The sequence below is a fragment of the Entelurus aequoreus genome, linkage group LG28 (genome assembly GCF_033978785.1).
Source record: "Entelurus aequoreus isolate RoL-2023_Sb linkage group LG28, RoL_Eaeq_v1.1, whole genome shotgun sequence".
NCBI classification, from domain to species: Eukaryota; Metazoa; Chordata; class Actinopteri; order Syngnathiformes; family Syngnathidae; genus Entelurus; species Entelurus aequoreus.
Genome location: NC_084758.1, coordinates 15,989,881 through 16,012,084, shown reverse-complemented (window position 1 = coordinate 16,012,084; position 22,204 = coordinate 15,989,881). Strand labels below are relative to the sequence as shown.

Sequence of the window (22,204 nt, the reverse complement as noted above, 5' to 3'; positions counted from 1 at the left end):
CTGACAACGTCACGCTACTTCCGGTAGGGGCAAGGTTTTTTTTATCAGAGACCAAAAGTTGCGAACTTTATCGACGTTGTTCTATACTAAATCCTTTCAGCAAAAATATGGCAATATCGCAAAATGATCAAGTAGGACACATAGAATGGATCTGCTATTCCCGTTTAAATAAAAAAAAATTCATTTCAGTAGGCCTTTAAGTACCTGTGGAGGGCAGCAATACGCCTGAAATGTTATACTCGTCTGCTGGAAATTGAAAGAAGAAGAAGAAGAAGAAGGAAGAGGAAAAAGCAAAATGGCGTTTGACGGAGAAGGGTTAGACGTAGCCACTGGCTATTATATGTACTGTATTTGGAATTAGTCTGTACATTCACACATATATATTTCGTTTAATAGAGTAAACAATAACTGTTTGTACATTAGACTGAGCGCACTGTGACGCTTCTCGTGCTTGCTAGCTTGTCTTAAGCCTTAAGCTAACTAGTTAGCTTAGCTCGTTAGCTGCTAACAAAGCGACGACATATATTTGCACATCCATGCACGGCGTAAAAACACGGAACTGGTTCTCAGCACATCGCTAAGCAGATATCAGGTGTGCGTTGCGTGTAAAGTGTTGTGATATTGTGAAAGAACGACGGCAAAATAGGAGGAACTTTTCTCCAACAAAAGAGGACAAGGCCCGACAACATCAACTAGTTAACTCTGTTTTCAAGATACATCAATTAGTCTGACACAGAACAGGTTTGTTTACTCTTACTCTCTCATCTTTACTTGTTGATTTGGATTATTACATTATTTTCAGATACACGGTTTCAGAGACACACTATTTATGACAGTTTGATGTTCCTCTCACTTTGTAACAATGTGTATCAACATTGTTTACACAAAACTCACACAGTCAGAAAATGTATTTCACATTGTAATCAGTATAGTTAATATTTGTCTGACTAATTTGACCTCCCGATTCTGACCTACATGCATCAATAACTGAAAGTAAACATTTATTATCAATCATCTGTCAATAATGAAATGAGTCAGCCCTGGATTTATTAAAAGAACATGAAGGTGACTGTCCAGTAGGGCTGCGAATCTTTGGGTGTCCCACGATTCGATTCAATATCGATTCTTGGGGTCACGATTCGATTCAAAATCGATTTTTTTTTTATTCAACGCGATTCTCTATTCAAAAACGACATTTTCCCGTTTCAAAAAGATTCTCTATTCCAGGGGTCACCAACCTTTTTGAAACCAAGAGCTACTTCTTGGGTACTGATTAATGCGAAGGGCTACCAGTTTGATACACACTTAAATAAATTGCCAGAAATAGCCAATTTGCTCAATTTACCTTTAACTTTACGTTATTATTAATAATTAATGATATTTATCTTTGTGGAAACACTGATCATAATGATTTCTCACAATAAATATATATAGAAACAGATAAATATCAATATGCAACACTTTATTTTTATATTTTCTCTAAGTGCACATTTTTCAAATTGAACATTTTCAAATGATCACTTCTAAGACAGTCTTGTGAAATCACAATACCATTTTAACTAGCTAGCCACTAACATTTTTTAAAAAATCATGAATTACTTTGAACCATGTTTGTACAAATAATAACTCATGTAAAATACAAAAGTCAACTCTCAAATTTTTAAATAAATCATGCCACACTTTGAACTGGACACCAAATCTGTTATATGTTTCTTTGTCAGTTAGTGAAGACCAAGTCTTTAAAATATTTTCTTGGATTTTCAAATTCTATTTGAGTTTTGTCTCTCTTAGAATTAAAAATGTCGAGCAAAGCGAGACCAGCTTGCTAGTAAATAAATACAATTTAAAAAATAGAGGCAGCTCACTGGTAAGTGCTGCTATTTGAGCTATTTTTAGAACAGGCCAGCGGGCTACTCATCTGGTCCTTACGGGCTACCTGGTGCCCGCGGGCACCGCGTTGGTGACCCCTGCTCTATTCATTCAATACATAGGATTTCAGCAGGATCTACCCCAGTCTGCTGACATGCAAGCAGAGTAGTAGATTTTTGTAAAAAGCTTTTATAATTGTAAAGGACAATGTTTTATCAACCAATTGCAATAATGTAAATTTGTTTTAACTATTAAATGAACCAAAAATATGACTCATTTTATCTTTGTGAAAATATTGCACACAGTGTGTTGTCAAGCTTATGAGATGCGATGCAAGGGTAAGCCACTATTGTTCTTTTTTTTTTTTTTTTATAAATGTCTAATGATAATGTCAATGAGGGATTTTTAATCACTGCTATGTTGAAATTGTAACTAATATTGATACTGTTGTCGATAATACTCATTTTTGTTTCACTATTTTTGGTTTGTTCTGTGTCGTGTTTGTGTCTCCTCTCAATTGCTCTGTTTATTACAGTTCTGAGTGTTGCTGGGTTTGGTTTTGGAATTGGATTGCACTGTTATGGTATTGCTGTGTATTGTTTTGTTGGATTGATTAATTAAAATGAATTTAAAAATGAGAATCGATTCTGAATCGCACAACGTGAGAATCGCGATTCGAATTCGAATCGATTTTTTTCCACACCCCTACTGTCCAGGGTGTAACCCACCTTCCGCCCATGTGCAACTGGGATAGGCTCCAGCACCCCCCGCCACCCCAAAAGGGACAAGCGGTGTAAAATGGATGGATGGAAGGTGACTGACTTAACTTCAGTGTGCCGTAGATCGTCTCCAAGTGAATGTGGGGCCTGTGCTCTAAAAAGTAATTGATGATGGGAAAACACCATACAGTAAGACATGTTTTGGAAAGAGTTCCTTTTTGTGTGATGACAAAAACATAGTATGAATGTTTTGAAGTAGTTTACGAATGAGCATTGTTTTTATTTCCTTTATCCTCTTAAGGCCCAAGCTGTTTACATGATTTTTTTTTTATTTCTCTTTGCCATTTGGGCTTACTGGACCCTAATTAGAATAAAAACTAAAAATAATATTTTTATATGATGTACTTAGTCCATAAGTAACAAACGTGTACTTCATGTGTAGTGACTTGCTAATTTTTATTTATGCACTTTTTTTCCAAATTCCATTGTATGTTATACTCTTCTGACACCACCAGAAAGCAGTATAAGTGTCCATATGTCGGCATAAGACCCCAATTCAGTAGTGTACACAATTTTGGTAATAAGAGCTAAAAGGTGCTGTCCACGCATGTGGCCACTAAGGCCTTTAGAGGTTATATTTAAGTTAAGGACTAGTGCCATTACTAGGTTATTGTTAAGGTTGGAGATAAGGTTTAGATGTAATAGGCCGACATGTATACAGGAAAAAATGGTTACTCACTTTACACCAGTTAGTGTAAAGTTAAGAATGCCTCGATCAATGCTGGCTCGTACTTATAAAGGCTTTACAAATTTCCAAACCTGTTTTTTTTACTCACTGTACCACTTTCTAGAGCACCACCACCTTATAGGAAGAGAAGGAACTGTGGATCACTGAGGAGAGAGGGGGTCTTCTCGGGCAGGAGGAGACTGATCTCACTAAGTTTCCATTTACCGTTGTCTCTGTCAAAACTGAAGAACATAAAGACGAACCTGAGTCCTCACAGCTTCATCAAAGTCCAAGTAAGCAGAATATCCAGATATCATTTTATTCTCAAGGCATTCAATCGATCACAACTGGACTGTTCAGTTTGTCTTAGAAGACATTTGGCCTCTCATCCAAGTAGGCTTCATCAGTTCATGGTCATAGACTTAAAGTCTTAAATCTAATCATTTGAATTTAAGGCCTCACAATTCCTATCAAAATGTCGTAGAAGGTAATAAATATGTCCTTGAAAGGTCTTTAAATATTTTTATTTCAAAATAAAGGCTTAAACTAATTAGCTGTACAGCCTGGTCAGAATTTATGGAGGAAGACGAGTGTGCAGTGCTGTGTATGTTTACAGCAGAGTTGAGCTCGCGGCAGGTATTACGGAAGCCCACAGCAAAGCAGAGTCATTTGTGTCAGATGGTAAGTGCACGTTCAACCATTTTTGGCTGTAGAACAAATAACTTAATGTGTGATTGATGACAGTGAACAGAAACAAAAAAATTTCACCAATGTCACCACTCAAGCCATCGTGGAGGACAGTTTGTAAACATTGTGGTAAAAGGGAATGGAAAAATGATGAAAAAGTCAAAAATTCTGGACAAGTCCGTGTCAAATGATGCTGAAACACCTGTGCATGTAGATTATACTTGGTATCGACATTTGTATCGATCTGCCAAGCTTTGTTTACATTCAAGAGCTCTAGCTTGGGGTTAGCATATCCTCCTATGGGGTGTAGTGTAGAATGTTTAATTATTCCTCGTCCTCCAGTAAGTAATTAAGTACATTTTATTTATAAAGCACTTTTCACAGATACATTCACAAAGCGCTGAACAAAACATAGGTGAAGTAAAACAATTCAATTAAAACAACAGGGCCAACATCATAAAAAGGACACAAAGTGGATTAAAATTGATAGTTAAAAGGTGCATTAACTAAAATCTTTATTAAAAAGAGAAGTTTTCAAATGTTTCTTAAAAGTTTCAACACAGTCAAGATCACGGAGGGACTGGTGCAAGTTGTTCCAGAGTCTGGGAGTTATAGCCTGGAATGCCAGGTCTCCACGGGTATAAAACAAGGTTTTGGGATCTTAAGAAGACCCTGGCCTGAAGACCGGAGGCTGAAAGGGAAACTTCGGTTTTTTTCAACCTGGGCCCTGTTTTCATAATTTTTTCTGTATATGTGAGTGCTGGATAAAACATTTTTTGAGGTCGCGCCAGTATTGAGCAGGGCAGGCAGCCTCCAGCCCAGCTAACGCTCGTACACAGGGCAACTGGCTCTCGTCAAAATTCGGCCTATAAACATGCATTTTTTTCACACTGACAGGCTCAGATAGTTACAATGAGTGTCCGACAACATACTAGAAAGGAGAAATTAACGTATGTCTCTACCTTTAGCTGGAGATCGCTGTTTTTTGCGAGCTGTGTCCAAATCTCACCACGCTACAAATCTCGTTCCGAAATCTCGCGATAACTCGCGACAAAACACCGGTGGAAAAACAGTTACCTGACTGAGGTGAAGAGAGATGACTGAAGTGATTTTCTGTTGGATTACCGAAGACTGTTATTTTAGTTTTATAGAAAAGTTTGTTTGTTTGTCTGTCATGGCTCTCTTCACCTCAGTAGTAGGGGCATAGCAAGTCAGTGATGTACTGCAATGCACGAAATGTCAGGACTAAAATCTTAAAGTCAATGCGGAATTTAACTGGAAGCCAATGAAGACTGGATAAAATGGGGGTGATATGGGCTGTTCTGGGTGCACCGGTCAAAAGTCTGGCTGCCGCATTTTGTACAGTCTGAAGTCTCTTTAGCGTTGACTTGTTGAAAAGAGAGAAAAGAGAATTGCAATAGTCGATACGAGACGAAATGAACGCACGAATGATCATTTCGAGATCCAATTGACAACAAATTTGTCACTTTAGCAATATTTCTGAGATGATAAAAAACGTTTTTGGTCAGTTGACGGCAGTGACCCTCTAAAGACATTGACTGATCAAACACAACCCCAAGGTTTCTGAGGCTGCTTTTAACAGATGCACCCAAAGCACCAAGGGAGTTCTTGATCAGGGGGATCTTTTTATCCGAAGCAATTATCAGTTTCCGTTTTGTTAGAATTTATCTGGAGGAAATTTGAGGACAACCAGTTTTTAATACAGGATACGCACTCCAAGAACTCAGATAAAAAGATAAACTGAATCATTGAAGGAGCATAACAGTTGAATATCATCTGCATAGAAATGATAAGAAACATTTTTAAAACCACTGATCTACCTCCCAAGCGGCATCATATACCACACAAATAAAACAGGCCACACCACAAGACAGGTTGGGCAAATTGGACATTATATAATTAAAAGCAACATTAAAAGTTATTCCATGTATATAAGAAAGTGTTTTTCAACCACTGTGCCCCGGCTTTGTTTTATTGTCTGGTGTGCCGTGGGAAATTATGCAACTTCACCTAATTGGTCCAAAAAATAGTATTTGCAAATCAATAATTATAATCTGCAAATAATGTGCCGTTGTCTAGTGTCTGTGCTGTGTAAAACTCGGCAGGGTAACCATGTAATACTCCATATCAGTAGGTGGCAGCAGGTAGTTCATTGCTTTGTAGAAGTCGGAACGCGTCGAGAATGGTTTGTTGTGATCCCAATATGCAGAGCACAGCGGGAGACAGCGTGCAGGTAAAAAGGTATGTTACGCTTAAACCAAAAATTAACAAAGGGCAAGTCCCGCTAGGAAAAGGCACAGAAGCATAGGGATGGCTATGCAAAATGAAAGTAAAACTGAACTGGCTACAAAGTAAACAAAAACAGAATGCTGGACGACAGCAAGGACTTAGTGTGTGTCCGTACATGACATGTAAGTCACCAAAACCAAAATCACCAAAAATGATTCCCGGGCGCGGCCACCCCTGCTGCCCACTGCTCCCCTCACCTCCCAGGGGGTGAACAAGGAGATGGGTCAAATGCAGAGGACACATTTCCCCACACCTAGTGTATGTGAGACAATCATTGGAACTTTAACTTACCGTATTTTCCGCACCATAAGCCGCCCCGTGTTATAAGCCGCACCTTCAATGAATGGCATATTTCAAAACTTTGTTTACCTATTAGCCGCCCCGTGTTATTAGCCGCACCTACGCTACGCTAAAGGGAATGTCAAAAAAACAGTCAGATAGGTCAGTCAAACTTTAATAATATATTACAACCCAGCGTTCTAACAACTCTGTTCACTCCCAAAATGTAATGTGCAAAATTGCAATTACAAAAATAGTAACACTCAAAATAGTGCAGAGCAATAGCAACATCAATAACTCAACGTTGCTCATACGTTAATGTCACACAACACACAAAATAAACATTTAAAGCTCACTTTCTGAAGTTATTACTCATCCACAAATCCCTCGAATTCTTCTTCTTCGGTGTGCTTCACTTGTTTTTTGACACCATCTGTGATGTGGACGCGCATGCAGTCATAGATCAACAGGGACGGAGCTGCGTGAAAAAAGTCACCCGGTCTCCTCGCTCATTTTTTCTTCATCCATCCATCCCTTCGAGTTAGCTTTTATGATGACGCCGGCTGGAAAGTTCTCTTTTGGCAAGGTCTTCCTTTTGAATATCACCGTGGGTGGAAGTTTCTGGCCGTTAGCATGGCAAGCTAACCACAGTGAAGGACGACTTCTCATTCCCTGTGGTGCGAATATTCACCGTACGTGCTCCAGTTGTATCCACAGTGCGGTTCACATGAATATCAAAAGTCAGTGGAACCTTGTATGCGTGTCTCTTAGTAGGAGCCATTTTGTGGTCTTTACAGAAACACACAAATGAAATGAAACGTAATATCCGCGCGATTCTTCTTCTACGGGGGTGGGTGCTCACCTTGGCGGTTGCTTACAGTAGAAGAAGCGCTTCCTCTTCTATGGGGGCGGTTGCTTACCGTAGAGGAAGAAGCGCTTCCTCTTCTACGGGGAAAAAAGATGGCGGCTGTTTACCGTAGTTGCGAGACCTAAACTTTATGAAAATAAATATTAATATTAATCCATATATAAGGCGCACCGGGTTATTAGCCGCACTGTCAGCTTTTGAGAAAAATTGTGTTTTTTAGGTGCGGCTTATGGTGCGGAAAATACGGTAATGAAAATCAACAATGTCCCCACAAAGAAAGATATTGTCTGCACAACTGAAATAGTCTTGTTTGCCAAGGTCAGACAATAGCACTCAAAGGAAGGCGTGAAGCTGCTACAGGAAAACATTAACAAAACAAGAAGAGCCACCAAAATAACAGGGCAAGACAGGAACTAAAGCACTACACACAGGAAAACCACAACGAACTAAAAAAAAAGACAACCTGGTGGAGTTTCATTTTTTAACGTTTCTGCTGGTGGTGTGCCTCTGTATTTTTTCAATGAAAAAAATGTGCCTTGGCTCAAAAAAGGTTGAAAAACACTGATATAAGAAGTAAACCACTGGAGAACAGAACCAGAAAACCCCATCTCAGATTTGAGGTGATCTATCAGTGTACCATACCATACCATACCAACTTAATTTATAAAGCCCTTTAAAAACAACCACAGTTGAACAAAGGGTTGTACACCACAAAGAAATACAGGCAAAGGACAGACTAAAAAATAACATTTAAAACAGAGGTAAAATACACATTGAAAAAGCAAATACAATCTATCTTAAGAACAATTTGTTAGATAAAAACAGTTAAAAAAGTTAAAAACAGTTTAAAGTCTCCTGCTGGGTTAAAAGCCAGTAAATAAAAATGGGTTTTAAGAAGGGTCTTAAAAGTAGCCAAAGAAGCGGCCTGTCTCACATGGAGAGGGAGATCATTCCAGAGTTTGGGACCCACAACAGAGAAGGCTCTGTCCCCTCTGAGCTTGCATACCTCCAGGAGCAGCTGATCAGCTGACCTGAGGGACCGGATGGGGGCATAGAGGTGGGGCAGCTCAGAGAGGTAAGGTGGGGCAAGACCACGTAAGGATTTAAAAACGAATAAAATAATTTTTAAATGGACTCTAAAAGACACAGGCAGCCAGTGGAGGGAGGCTAAAACAGGAGTATTGTGCTCTCTTTTTCTTGTGTTAGTTAAAAGTCGGGCAGCTGCATTTTGAACCAGCTGCAGACGTGAGAGGGAGGATTGATTAATTCCAAAATACAAAGAGTTACAGTAATCCAGCCGAGATGTGATAAAGGTATGGATTACTGTCTCAAACTGTTGCCTTGAAAGAAGGTTTTTAACCTTGGCCAGCTGACGTAAATAAAAAAAGCTGGCTTTCACCACTGTGCCAATCTGACGGTCCAATTTAAAATCACTGTCAATAGCTTAATGACAATGAACAATGTCCCCACAAAGAATGATATGGTCTGCACAACTAAAATGTCTTGTTTGCCAAGGTCAGACAATAGCACTCAAAGGAAGGTGTGAAGCTGCTACGGGAAAACAAAACAGGAAGAGCCACCAAAATAACAGGGTAAGACAGGAACTAAAGCACTACACACAGGAAAACAACAACAAACTAAAATGGAAAAGACAACCTGGTGGAGTTTTATTTTTTAACGTTTCTGCTGATGGTGTGCCTCCGTATTTTTTCAATGAAAAAAATGTGCCTTGGCTCAAAAAAGGTTGTAAAACACTGATATAAGATGTAAACCACTGGAGAACAGAACCAGAAAACCCCATCTCAGATTTGAGGCGATCTATCAATATACTGTGTTATCCACAGTATCAAAGGCAGGTGTCAAATGGAGTAAAACCAAAACCAGAGTCGGCGGTCATTATCACGTCACTGGAAACTTTGAAAAGAGCAGTTTTTGGTGGAGTGAAATAACCTAAAGCTAGATTGGTATTTATCATAAAAATCATGCTGTTCCAAAAATGAGGTTAGCTGCTTAGCTACCATTTTTTCAATAATTTTTGACGTTAAGGGAAGTTTTGATATCGGCCAGTAATTTATAGGCTCCCCCGGATCAAGATTAGGTTTTGTAAGAATTGGATTCACCACAGCATGTTTAAAAAAGCTGGGGATTGAGACAGACTGAAGTGAAAGGTTTATCAATTTCACCACCCAAGGACCAACATCAAAAACATTTAAGAACAGTGGAGTAGGAACAATGTCCACAGGGCTCGATGTGGGTTTCATCTTGCCCACTAAAACCTGAACATCCTGTAGGCTGACGGGAGTAAAGGAAGACCATGTGTACACTGGAGTAGTGTACACATTTTCCAAGGGAGGACATACACTACCGTTCAAAAGTTTGGGGTCACATTGAAATGTCCTTATTTTTGAAGGAAAAGCACTGTACTTTTCAATAAAAATAACTTTAAACTAGTCTTAACTTTAAAGAAATACACTCTATATATTGCTAATGTGGTAAATGACTATTCTAGCTGCAAATGTCTGGTTTTTGGTGCAATATCTACATAGGTGTATAGAGGCCCATTTCCAGCAACTTATTGAACAACCGGGAAAACCGGTTTCGAGTATCATCCCTAAGCAGGACCAGGCGGTCGGTATATTTAAAAACAAAGTAAAAAGAGTGTTTCTTTCCAACCTTGCACGTCTGAAGCTCGAATGACTTTTACGGGTTCGTGTCCATCAGTCTGCAGCAGAAAGAGTCCCGTAAACAAAGACCAAGCCGCCGCCTCGGCGAGTAAGCCGAGGGGTCCCAAGCACAGAAAAAAGTACTCGTTCTCCCGTTGCCAAGTTTCCATGAGGCACATAAAATCCAACTCGCGGGACACGAATAGGTCGCTCGGGAGATGTGTTTTGTTAGCTATCAACCTGGCATTTTGCAGGCACAGGCGTAGAGTTGTTGCCTCGCTAGCCAAAGGAGAGTTGCGGCACAGCGGCCGGAGGCATCCGTGGTCCACACAGCGATGTCGGGATAGGCGTCCGTGCAGCGGCGCTGCCAGCGGTAGATGATGGAGGCAGGTGGCCAGACGCGCAGGGCTCACGGGCTGGATCCACCACCGCAATCTGTGTGTTTCCGGGTATTCGGGTGGAGAGGACAGGAGCAGTCCCAGCATGAGACTTCCAGTACGCCTTGATTTTTGCCAGAAGACCTCTGTGTCTCCCCCTGTTTTTGGCCCGCTTCCTCCGCAGGACAGGTGAGCGTAGCAGGTAGGCAGGTACCGAGGCTCGGTAGGAAGGCATTTTAGACGCCTGATCCCCAAAGTGTTGATTCTGGCACATCTCATACAGTCGATTTAGATCGACAAGTGCCTGGCGGTCGAACAGTATTAAGCCATTGCAAACCAACTGCATTTTTGTCTGGACTGGAGCCTGCAATGCCTCAGACTGGAAGTCTCTGCAGAGAGTGGTGAGGACGGCGGAAAAAATCATCAGGACTCCTCTTTCTCCTATCCAGGATATCGTAAAAAGCCGCTGCCTGACCAGGGCTCAGAAAATCTGTAAAGACTCCTCCGACCCCCATAAAGGACTGTTTTCACTGCTGCACTCTAGAAAGTGGTTCTGCGGCCTCTGTAGCAGAACCTCCAGGTTCTGTAACAGCTTCTTCCCTCAGGCCATAAGACTCTTGAATGCATCAAAAGAATCCCCTCAATTCCCCCCCAGAAACGGATTAACTCGCTGGAATATAAAGACAATATAACATAAATCCATAAACGTGGATGCATATGCAAAAGTGCAATATATTTATCTGTACAGTAATCTATTTATTTATATCTGCACCTCATTGCTTTTTTATCCTGCTCTACCATGAGCTAATGCAATGAAATGTTGTTCTTATCTGTACTGTAAAGTTCAAAATTGAATGAAAATAAAAGGAAGTCTAAGTCTAATATTTTGGCACAAAATACAAAGCAAAGCAGCAATAAATAGTTCAAGCAGAGCAGGCAGACTGCGGCCGATACGCGCTGGCGCCATCTTGTAATAATGATTCTTGTAAGAAACGTATTATATTTGTCACCATGGAGACGAGGACTGACTTAAAAGGGACTTTGCACTGTGGAAGGACATTAGCTGCCAGCGAAGACGCTCCAGTGTGTCATCAACATGGATTATCACAATATACCGATAACACAACACAGACACTGTAAACCAGGGGTCCCCCAACCTTTTTTGCACCACGGACCGGTTTAATGTAGGCATTATTTTCAGGCACCGGCTTTCCACTTGTGCCAGATAAATACAGCAAAAATAAGTGCGTGAAAAATACAACTTACTGTAACGCTGAAATAGTGGGAGACCTGGGCTTGTTTCTTTGCAATGAGATCATTTCATGGTCCAATTTGGCCGCCGGACCGCCAGTTGAATAACACTGCTGTAAACGGTAGGGCTGCGCAATATAGACGATATAAATTTGTCAGACGATAGAGCTTTTATTGCTTCCGTGATAAAAAATGTTGATGAAACGTTCTAGCTGTGCCCGCAAATTTGACGGCGACAAGCAAACAAACGCGTCCTCAACGCACTGTAGCATTCAAGCTAGCGAGCTAACGTCCCTACGAAGTGCAAAGCCACTTCTAAATCAGCCATCCTTGCCTCCATAGCGACAAATGAACTACGTTTCTTGCACGGAGGATATTCTAACAGCTAACCAGAAGCTAGAGCTCTTGAATGTAAACAAAGATGGGTGGATCGATATGAATATGGACAGTAATGATAAGTATGGTAGCATTATATTTTTAGTACTAGTGTGGTTAAGTTGGTATTTTTTTAATTACCGAAATCTTTTGTCATTTTTGTTTGCAAACTCAGGAAACAAGTACCCGGACACATGAGGACTTGAGCTAAAATGAAAGAATTTAAAACAAGGCTAATAGTGGGAAATAATTTAAATATTTAATTTATAGTTTTACACCACCATCCTGTTTTGGTTAGATTATAGTTGTGTTTAGAAAATTGAAACATTCAATGATTTTGAAAATATGAAGTATCAGTATCCACTTTGGTATGACCAATACTGCGCCTGTAACTACTTTATAAAATATCCATACAACTAGGGCTGGGTGATACGGCCTTTTATTAATATCTCGACATTTTTAGGCCATGTCACGATACACGATATATATCTCGATATTTCGCCTTAGCCTTGAATTAACACTTGATGCATATAATCACACCAGTATGATGATTCTATGTGTCTACATTAAAAAATTATAGTTCATACTGCATTAATATATTCTCATTTTAAACTTTCATGCAGAAAGGGAAATCACAACCAAGTCAATTGACCAAAACTGTATTTATTAATCAGTTATTAAGCAGTGGCACAAACATTCATGTAATTTATTCATGTATTTATTTATTTCAGGCAATGACATAAAAAAGTACAAAATTGACAACACATAATATAAATTAATATAGTGCAAAAGGTAATGTATAGTATGTAATGCATGATTGTCCAGTTTTGCCTGAAAGGGAGTGGGAAGAAGATCATTTATTTAATCCCACCCCCAGTTCTCCATTCAGTGATTATTCACATGAGTTTCACTCTTACTTTGTTCAAGGATTATAATACAGATGTTGGCACCGGCCGGAGATGTTGACATGCGGAGTTTCAAGCACTTTTTATTCTCTAGCGAGTGACTTTTCAAATGATGCTACAAATTAGTAGTGCTGCTACTTTTAGTAGCAACACTTTTGCCGCATACTTGACATATTACGGTTGTCTGTTCAACATCTTCCCGCTTGAAGCCAAACCACCGCTACACGATGGACCCCGTGCTGTTTTTCATGGAAATTAATTCCATCCATTTTCTACCGCTTGTCCCTTTTGGGATTGCGGGGGGTGCTGGAGCCTATCTCAGCTGCATTCGGGCGGTAGGTGCGGTACACCCTGGACAAGTCGCCACCTCATCACAGGGCCAACACAGATAGACAGACAACATTCACACTCACATTCACACACTAGGGCCAATCAACCTATCCCCAGGTGCATGTCTTTGGAGGTGGGAGGAAGCCGGAGTACCCGGAGGGAACCCACGCAGTCACGGGGAGAACATGCAAACTCCACACAGAAAGATCGGGATTTAACTCAGGACTACTCAAGACCTTCGTATTGTGAGGCACATGCACTAACCCCTGTTCCACCGTGCTGCCTGGGAATTAATTATTCTTCCTCCATTTGTTACCAGATTCGCATCGTTCTTTTTCTCGTATTACCACTCGTACTGCTCCGCTAGCACCACAGCTAACTTTATCCATGCCGCTACCTCTCTGCTCGGCGAGGGCGTATGACGTTGCACGCGCGACAGCATGTGACATATGTAACAAGGTGCGCTTGTTTTATGTCTCTGTGAGAAGGAGAGACAAGAAAGAGTGAGAAAAGCATGTAGTGTAATGCCCGCAGCTAAAAGCAACTGCGTGAGAACGTATACTTGAATACTCACGAAATAGTCATTTTCTACATCGCACAATGACAAACCAGCGATATACAAAATATATATATACACTACCATTCAAAAGTTTGGGGTCACCCAAACAATTTTGTGGAATAGCCTTCATTTCTAAGAACAAGAATAGACTGTCGAGTTTCAGATGGAAGTTCTCTTTTTCTGGCCATTTTGAGCGTTTAATTGACCCCACAAATGTGATGCTCCAGAAACTCAATCTGCTCAAAGGAAGGTCAGTTTTGTAGCTTCTGTAACGAGCTAAACTGTTTTCAGATGTGTGAACATGATTGCACAAGGGTTTTCTAATCATCAATTAGCCTTCTGAGCCAATGAGCAAACACATTGTACCATTAGAACACTGGAGTGATAGTTGCTGGAAATGGGCCTCATACACCTATGTAGATATTGCACCAAAAACCAGACATTTGCAGCTAGAATAGTCATTTACCACATTAGCAATGTATAGAGTGTATTTCTTTAAATTTAAGACTAGTTTAAAGTTATCTTCATTAAAAAGTACAGTGCTTTTCTTTCAAAAATAAGGACATTTCAATGTGACCCCAAACTTTCGAACGGTAGTGTATATATATTTATATCGAGTATATTCGATATATCGCCCAGCCCTACATACAACAGAAGAATAAGTGCTTTTAACATTTTAACAGAAGTGTAGATAGAACGTGTTACCACAAAAAGTAACCAGATATTAACCGTAAATTAGCAAGTAGATTAATTATAGTTTTGAGAAAATAATACCACTGGAAATGATGTAATATGTTACTGCATATGTCAGCGTTAAAATTAGGAGCCTTTGTAACCCATTTTTAAAATGTTTTTGTTATGAATGCTTTATTAAATAATATATACAAATATAGATTTTCCCATCCTGAGTAATAATAATAATAATACCTGGGATTTATATAGCGCTTTTCTAAGTACCCAAAGTCGCTTTACATGTTTTTCTGAACCCATCATTCATTCACACCTGGTGGTGGTAAGTTACTTTCGTAGCCACAGCTGCCCTGGGGTAGACTGACGGAAGCGTGGCTGCAATTTGCGCCTACGGCCCCTCCGACCACCACCTATCATTCATCATTCATTTCACCGGTGTGAGCGGCACCGGGGGCAAAGGGTGAAGTGTCCTGCCCAAGGACACAACGGCAGCGATTTTTTAGATGGTAAGAGGCGGGGAGCGAACCTGCAACCCTCAGGTTTCTGGCACGGTTGCTCTACCCACTACGCCACGCCGTAGTGGGTAGAGCAGTAAAAAGTCCCCCCGCCCTGACTTGTTCTTTCCCTGTAAATAATGTTGTAAAGAGCAGAGTGTTTGTCCCCCACTGAGATTTTAGGCCAGTTCATACAATAACTTGGTTTTCTTTGGTACATGTATGTGAATGTACTGAATGCCTCATGTGGCTGAGCAAATCTGAACGTTTCTAAAGCATGTGTTTGTCTTCTTGTGTCCTGCAGGCGTCTGTGAAGAACATCCTCTCCCTGAGCAGCACGAGTGGAGCTTTAGAATGGAGCAGGAGGAGCCACAAACCCCCTACGTTAAAGAGGCGGAGGAAGCGCCACAGCCCCCTCACATTAAAGATGAAGAGGAGGAACACCGCATCAGTCTGGTGGGAGAGCGGCTTGAAGTGTTGGAGGAGTTCCCAGTGATTGGTAAGATTGAATTGAATAAGATTAAAGGTGAAAGTGAGGAGACTAGAGAGGCGGAGCTTCCAAGCAGCTCAACTCAACACATGACAACAGAAGCTGATGGAGACCACTGTGGAGGATCACAAGTCGACAAGATCTTCGCTCCACTATCAGATAGTGACGACATTGATGATGAAGACTCTGATGCTGATAAAACATGCCACACTGACAACACACACTTAAAATGCTCTTTCTGTGGCAAAGCCTTTAAATACCGTAGTGATCTAAAAGTACACACAAGAATACACACTGGAGAAAAACCTTTTTCCTGTTCATTCTGCGGTAAAGGTTTTGCTGTAAAACATGTGTTGAAAGACCACATGAGAATACACACTGGAGAAAAGCCATTTACCTGTGCAATCTGCGGTAAAGGTTTTGTACAAAGACAACAATTGAAAGTGCACATGCGAACACACACTGGAGAAAAACCTTATACTTGTTCAATCTGTGGCAAAGGTTTTGTACAAAGACATTATTTAAACTTACACATGAGAAAACACACCGGAGAAAAACCTTTCTCTTGTTCAATCTGTGGTAAAAGCTTTATAAAAAGTCCCAGTTTGAAAGTACACATGAGAATACACACTGGAGAAAAACCGTTTAACTGCTTAATCTGCGGTAAAGCTTTTTCGCAAAGTCAACAATTGAAAGTACACATGAGAATACACACTGGAGAAAAACCTTTTACCTGTCAAATCTGCGGTCAAGGCTTAGTACAAAGTCAACATTTGAAAGTACACATGAGAAAACACAATAGTGAAAAAACGGATTCCTGTTCAATCTGCAACAAAAGCTTTGCTGACCGATCAACACTTGTAAAACACATGAGAATACACACCGGTGAGAAAGTGTTTAGTTGCAGTGTGTGTAATGAAAGTTTCGCTTATAAGTACCAGTGTAGGAAACACAAGTGTGCTGGTGAGAACAGCAGCAGCCAATGAAGCTCCAGGATTTTCAATAAACTGTCAACTTTTTGTTAACGCTGACTCTCCAACATCAGCACACATAACATGTAAGACATCATTGTTTGTGTAACACAATCTTGTTCATATACTTTTACCTCTTATAGATTAGATCAGAGGTTTTTCCAAACATTTTTCACCAAGTACCACCTCAGAAAACACTTGGCTCTCCATGTACCACCATAATGACCAACATTAAATTAAAGCAGCATAGTAGGCTTAAGTATTCCTTCCAAACAAGGCAGACATTTTATTTAACAATTATATTTAATATTTTTGGCCACTGTAACATTACAGTTTGAACAGTAACAGTGTTTGAATACAGGAAAATAATGATGAAGGGATTATTAGGCGTACCACAGTTTGAGAATCTATGGGTTCGATATTTTAAGATGTGCCTTTATTTCAGTCATTAATATATGTCATTTTTTCATTTTATTTAAAAATGTACAGAACAATTTGACTGAAAATGTTACATAAAATAAAAAAATATTTTATGTGTATATAGAGATGTATAATTAACTTTTGTGCTTATCCATACGAGTGCTTTTATATAAGCTTTCGAAATTGTCACATAATTTAATTTCTATTTGCAAATGATTCCATAGATGAACTCATTTATATGATACATATATTTTATATTTTTTTCATACCTTTGCTTTTGAATGCACAAACATTTCTTAGTAAATATTTACTGGTTCACATCTGAAACGTCTTCTGGACCAGTTCTGGAAGCATCTTATTTACTCAATTCATCATTTGAGAAGTTGTGTTTTATACAAGATCGTTTACTTTTGAAATGAGCACTTTTCTTAATTATTTGTTGGTTCTCAATAATCCATTCTAGTAATTCTCTTGATTACTCTCTTTTGTGATATGAATATTGTTTTGTGATTGTTTTATATGTATGTCCCCAGTCCTTTGTACAATATGTAATGTATGCTTCACCAAAAGTTGGGTACAATAAATGTAGTCAATATTTATTGAGTATATATTTTGTTGTATTTAATATTGCAGTCATTTTTGATATGTTGTTCATTGTATGATCTTGATGTAGTTCCCAACTCAGTTTTTGATCTATGATAAATTCTGATATATTTAGTTTTATTGAAGTTTAGTGACAGATTATTGAAGTCCAGCCATTGTTTTATGGTCAAGTTCTCTCAGTGTAAAATAAGATCAGAGCTACAAAACCCAAAAGCAGTGAAGTTGGCACGTTGTGTAAATGGTAAATAAAAACAGAATACAATGATTTGCGAATCCTTTTCAACTTCTATTCAATTGAATAGACTACAAAGACAAGATACTTAACGTTCGAACTGGAAAACTTTATTTTTTGCAAATATTAGCTCATTTGGAATTTGACGCCTGCAAAATGTTTCAAAAAAGATGGCACAGGTGGCAAAAAAGACTGAGAAAGTTGAGGAATGCTCGTCAAACACTTATTTGGAACATCCCACAGGTGAGCAGGCTAATTGGGAACAGGTGGGTGCCATGATTGGGTATAAAAGCAGCTTCCATGAAATGCTCAGTCATTCACAAACAAGGATGGGGCGAGGGTCACCACTTTGTGAACAAATGCATGAGCAAATTGTCAAACATTGTAAGAACAACATTTCACAACGAGCTATTGCAAGGAATTCAGGGATTTCACCATCTGCATAATAATATCAAAAGGTTCGGAGAAATCACTGTACGTAAGCGATGATATTACAGACCTTCGATCCCTCAGGCGGTACTGCATCAAAAAGCGACAGTGTGTAAAGGATATCACCACATGGGCTCAGGAACACTTCAGAAAACCACTGTCAGTAACTACAGTTTGTCGCTACATCTGTAAGTGCAAGTTAAAACTCTACTATGCAAAGCGAAATCCATTTATCAACAACACCCAGAAACGGGTGAAATGGGCCCAATCTCGTCTAAGATGGACTGATGCAAAGTGGAAAAGTGTTCTGTGGTCTGACGAGTCCACATTTCAAATTGCTTTTGGAAACTGTAGACATTGTGTCCTCCGGAACAAAGAGAAAAAGAACCATCCGGATTGTTATAGGCGCAAAGTTGAAAAGCCAGTATCTGTGATGGTATGGGGGTGTATTAGTGCCCAAGGCATGGGTAACTTACACATCTGTGAAGGCGCCATTAATGCTGAAAGGTACATACAGGTTTTGGAGCAACATATGTTGCCATCCAAGCTACGTTATCATGGACGCCCCTGCTTATTTCAGCAAGACAATGCCAAGCCACGTGTTACAACAGCGTGGCTTCATAGTAAAAGAGTGCGGGTACTAGACTGGCCTGCCTGTAGTCCAGACCTGTCTCCCATTGAAAATGTGTGGCACAATGTGAAGCCTAAAATACCACAACGGAGACCCCCGTTGTTAAAAGGAAAGGCCATGTAACACAGTGGTAAAAATTCCCCTGTGCCAACATTTTTGCAATGTGTTGCTGCCATTAAATTCTAAGTTAATGATTATTTGCTAAAAAACAAAAGTTTCTCAGTTTGAACATTAAATATCTTGTCTATGCAGTCTATTCAATTGAATATAAGTTGAAACGGATTTGCAAATCTTTGTAGTCTGTTTTTATTTACGAATTACACAACGTGCCAACTTCCCTGGTTTTGGGTTTTATATATCAAGCAGTAATAAAGATAAAAATGGAAAGTCATCATATACATAATTATATATAAGTGCACTCAGTACCAACATTGCAAGTCTTGTGGGAAATGTAGCAACTTTATGGTGGATGTTTTGGAGACATGAAAGAACGTATCACACTGCAGTTGACAGTACAGAAGTCCCAGCTGCAGTCAGAGCAGAGAGAAGAGCAACATTAGTTGTGCATTGTTCATGTTAATGAGCCAGTCAGTAGATCAAGTTACTCAAATTCCTTGTGTGTTGAAAACATGCTTGGCAAATAAAGCTGATTCTGATTTATGTTTGGGTGTTCTGTGCATTTGACGTGGACTCTTACTGACACCTTGTGGCGAGATGATGAATGTTGGATATTGGAAAAAGAATGATCACCCATTTGCTTTTTGATTGTCTCTTCTCCCAGTTGTGTTGGACTGAACTTTCATTTGTTTTGTTTAGTACTTACAGTGATGGGCAAGCTACTTGGGAAATTTAGTAAACTAAGCTACAAGGGAAGCTATCCTCAGAGAATTGTAGCAAGCTACACGGCAAAAAAGTAGCTTTCTGGCACTTTCTGACTTGAAATTGTTTACGACGGAGCTTCTGCTGGTCATATTATGTGATATTTGATAGTGTTATTGTTTTGTATGAAAAAAATAGCTTACATAAAGCCAACACTAAACAAAACACTGTGAATTAAATGTATATCTGCGGCCTAACAAAAAGTACACTTTTAAATGATCAGTGTCAATAACTGATAACAGATAACTGCCGTAAAACAAGTTGGACCAAAGTGACGTAACTTCACGCATGCGTGGACCAATCGTGTAGGAGGGAAAAGCAAGATGGCGTTTCATGAAGAAGACGTTCGTGTGTCTATAATAGTTTTGTCTTCTTAATCAGTGCGTACATGTACACATATATGTTGTTTGATAAAGAAAACGTCGTTAATGTTTCGTTAATGTGCACTTTGACGCTTTTCGTGCGAGCTTAGCTTGTTACTTAATTAGCTTAGCATGTTAGCTGCTAACACGTCACTAAGCAGAGATCAAGTGTGAGTGTGAAGTGTTGTGATTGTGTCAAACTGTGCGAAAAAACGTACGAAGAGGACATTTCAACAAAAGAGAAGAACGAGCGACGACATCAACTGCTGGACGCTGTTTTCAAGAAACATCAAGTTGTGTTACACAGAGCAGGTTGGTTTACTGCTTACTCTCACATGTTTACTAACTTTATATTTCATTATTAACACTATTCCTAAATACATATATTGTGCCCTATGCTTGCGCTTTTTTATGCCGTGTCTATTACCTGACACATTCTATGTTAGCTACCTCTCTTTGTTTATAATGTATATTTTCTGCTGGATCTACTCTCTATTTTATGCTGCCCTTTTTTTTGTTCCAGCTGTTACATATACTGTAATATTGTACATGGTAATTGGAATTTTTTATATATTGTATATGTTATATTAAAATATAATATCAGTATATATTATATACTGTATATATAATATTTAAATATTATATGTTAGATTTTATATTGCTACTATGGTAAATTTTTTGTCTACTTTTAGTCTACTTTTGTTTTCGCCCTCTTTTTGTGCCCTTGTGTGCATTATCTTTTCCATCCTTACCATCCTTTGTAACTGAGCTACTGTGTGGAACAATTTCCCTTGTGGATCAATACATTTGTCTAAGTCTATACCAATTTGCTTGACCCAGCCACACACAAACAAGTTGTAGACCTCCATGCTTTTCCAAGTTTCGATCTGTTTTGTCAGGTAGAATGATGTCTGGAGCCCTTGCGTAATCAGATAGGTTGAACTTTGTTTGCTGCACAGTAGCGATATTGGTTTAGTGGCCCACCAAGTTGTTTACTTCCCTTCAAAACTCACGTGACAGAATACAACCTATAGGAAGATGGATTGTCTTGTAAGGATGATGCACTGCTTTGTTTTGATATTGTTCATGAAAACTGGACCGTTTCGGACACAATATTCATGAGAGTTTGATGTTCCTCTCACTCTGTACCAATGTGTATCAACATGTTTACACAAAACCCACACAGTCACCACATATCCTACGGAGACCTGGTTGTGCAAATAAACTAAAACTACAAGTTCTCGTAATAAATATTGTGATAGTTGGTCCAATCCACGGATTTTTTGTTGTTGATTTTCAAAACAGAAACTAAAAGCTTAGTTGATGTTGTGCAGGAACGGCAAGTGCTTTATTATAGCGTCTTTGGTGATATTTGCTAGCATCAAGTAAATATCCTTAATAGTAAACTGGATGAAAAAATATATTGTGTGCTCAACAGCAGATACTGAATCTTGATATCTCTAGCAAACATTGCTGAACATTAGGGGCGTCTATAGCTAAATAATGAGACAAAATAAGAACTTCACACCACGAAAACAACTGCAGACATGAATTATGGATATTCGTAGCAGGAAATAAACTTCAAACAAAAGTATCCTTTTTCTAATGAGCGTCACCCATACTTGCCAACCTTGAGACCTCCGAATTCGGGAGATGGGGGTGGGGTGGTAGCGGGGGTGTATATATTTTCAAGTATTTCTTATTTTCTTATATACTATATATATATATATATATATATATATATATATATATATATATATATATATATATATATATATATATATATATATATATATATATATATATATATAAAACAACAAAAACAACACAGTTTTTCGGCATTTTGGAGGCAGAATGACGGGTTTAACCAGCATAGGTCGACAGGTTAAAGAGTAATGGCAACGGTTTGTTTTCAACGCCAGTCTGGTTGCTGTGGCTCGAAGAACCCGTATGTAGCTCAGTTGCCCGGATGTCGGCCCTCACCTATGGCGTCACAATCACTGCAGCACAGCACGCGTTATTTCAATCAAATATGTTACTTACTGACGATGACGAATAAGTCCAACTTTTTCTTTCACGGATTA

General features: G+C 39.2%; 2 protein-coding genes across 4 annotated transcripts in view; both read left to right on the top strand.

Moving 5' to 3' along the window:
• Window positions 1-216: 216 nt before the first annotated feature.
• On the top strand, window positions 217-17,599 carry LOC133645121 (gastrula zinc finger protein XlCGF8.2DB-like). 3 transcript variants are annotated; one of them, XM_062039942.1, is made up of 4 exons: window positions 228-741; window positions 3,440-3,608; window positions 15,408-15,602; window positions 15,693-17,599. In XM_062039942.1, exons 3-4 carry the CDS (start codon window positions 15,458-15,460, stop codon window positions 16,577-16,579), a joined length of 1,032 nt encoding a protein of 343 aa, XP_061895926.1. In that variant the 5' UTR covers window positions 228-741; window positions 3,440-3,608; window positions 15,408-15,457; the 3' UTR covers window positions 16,580-17,599. The 3 variants fall into 3 exon arrangements, with proteins under 3 accessions (XP_061895925.1, XP_061895924.1, XP_061895926.1); XM_062039941.1 differs by having other exon boundaries at window positions 217-315; window positions 15,408-17,598; XM_062039940.1 differs by having other exon boundaries at window positions 227-741; window positions 15,408-17,598.
• Window positions 17,600-20,039: 2,440 nt separating this feature from the next.
• The window catches only part of LOC133645119 (oocyte zinc finger protein XlCOF6.1-like), a 31,093-nt gene continuing 28,928 nt past the window's right edge, over window positions 20,040-22,204 (top strand). Inside the window, exon 1 of the mRNA XM_062039936.1 lies at window positions 20,040-20,432. The gene's annotated coding sequence lies outside the window, so the exon portion shown is untranslated. The remainder of the gene's footprint in view (window positions 20,433-22,204) is intronic.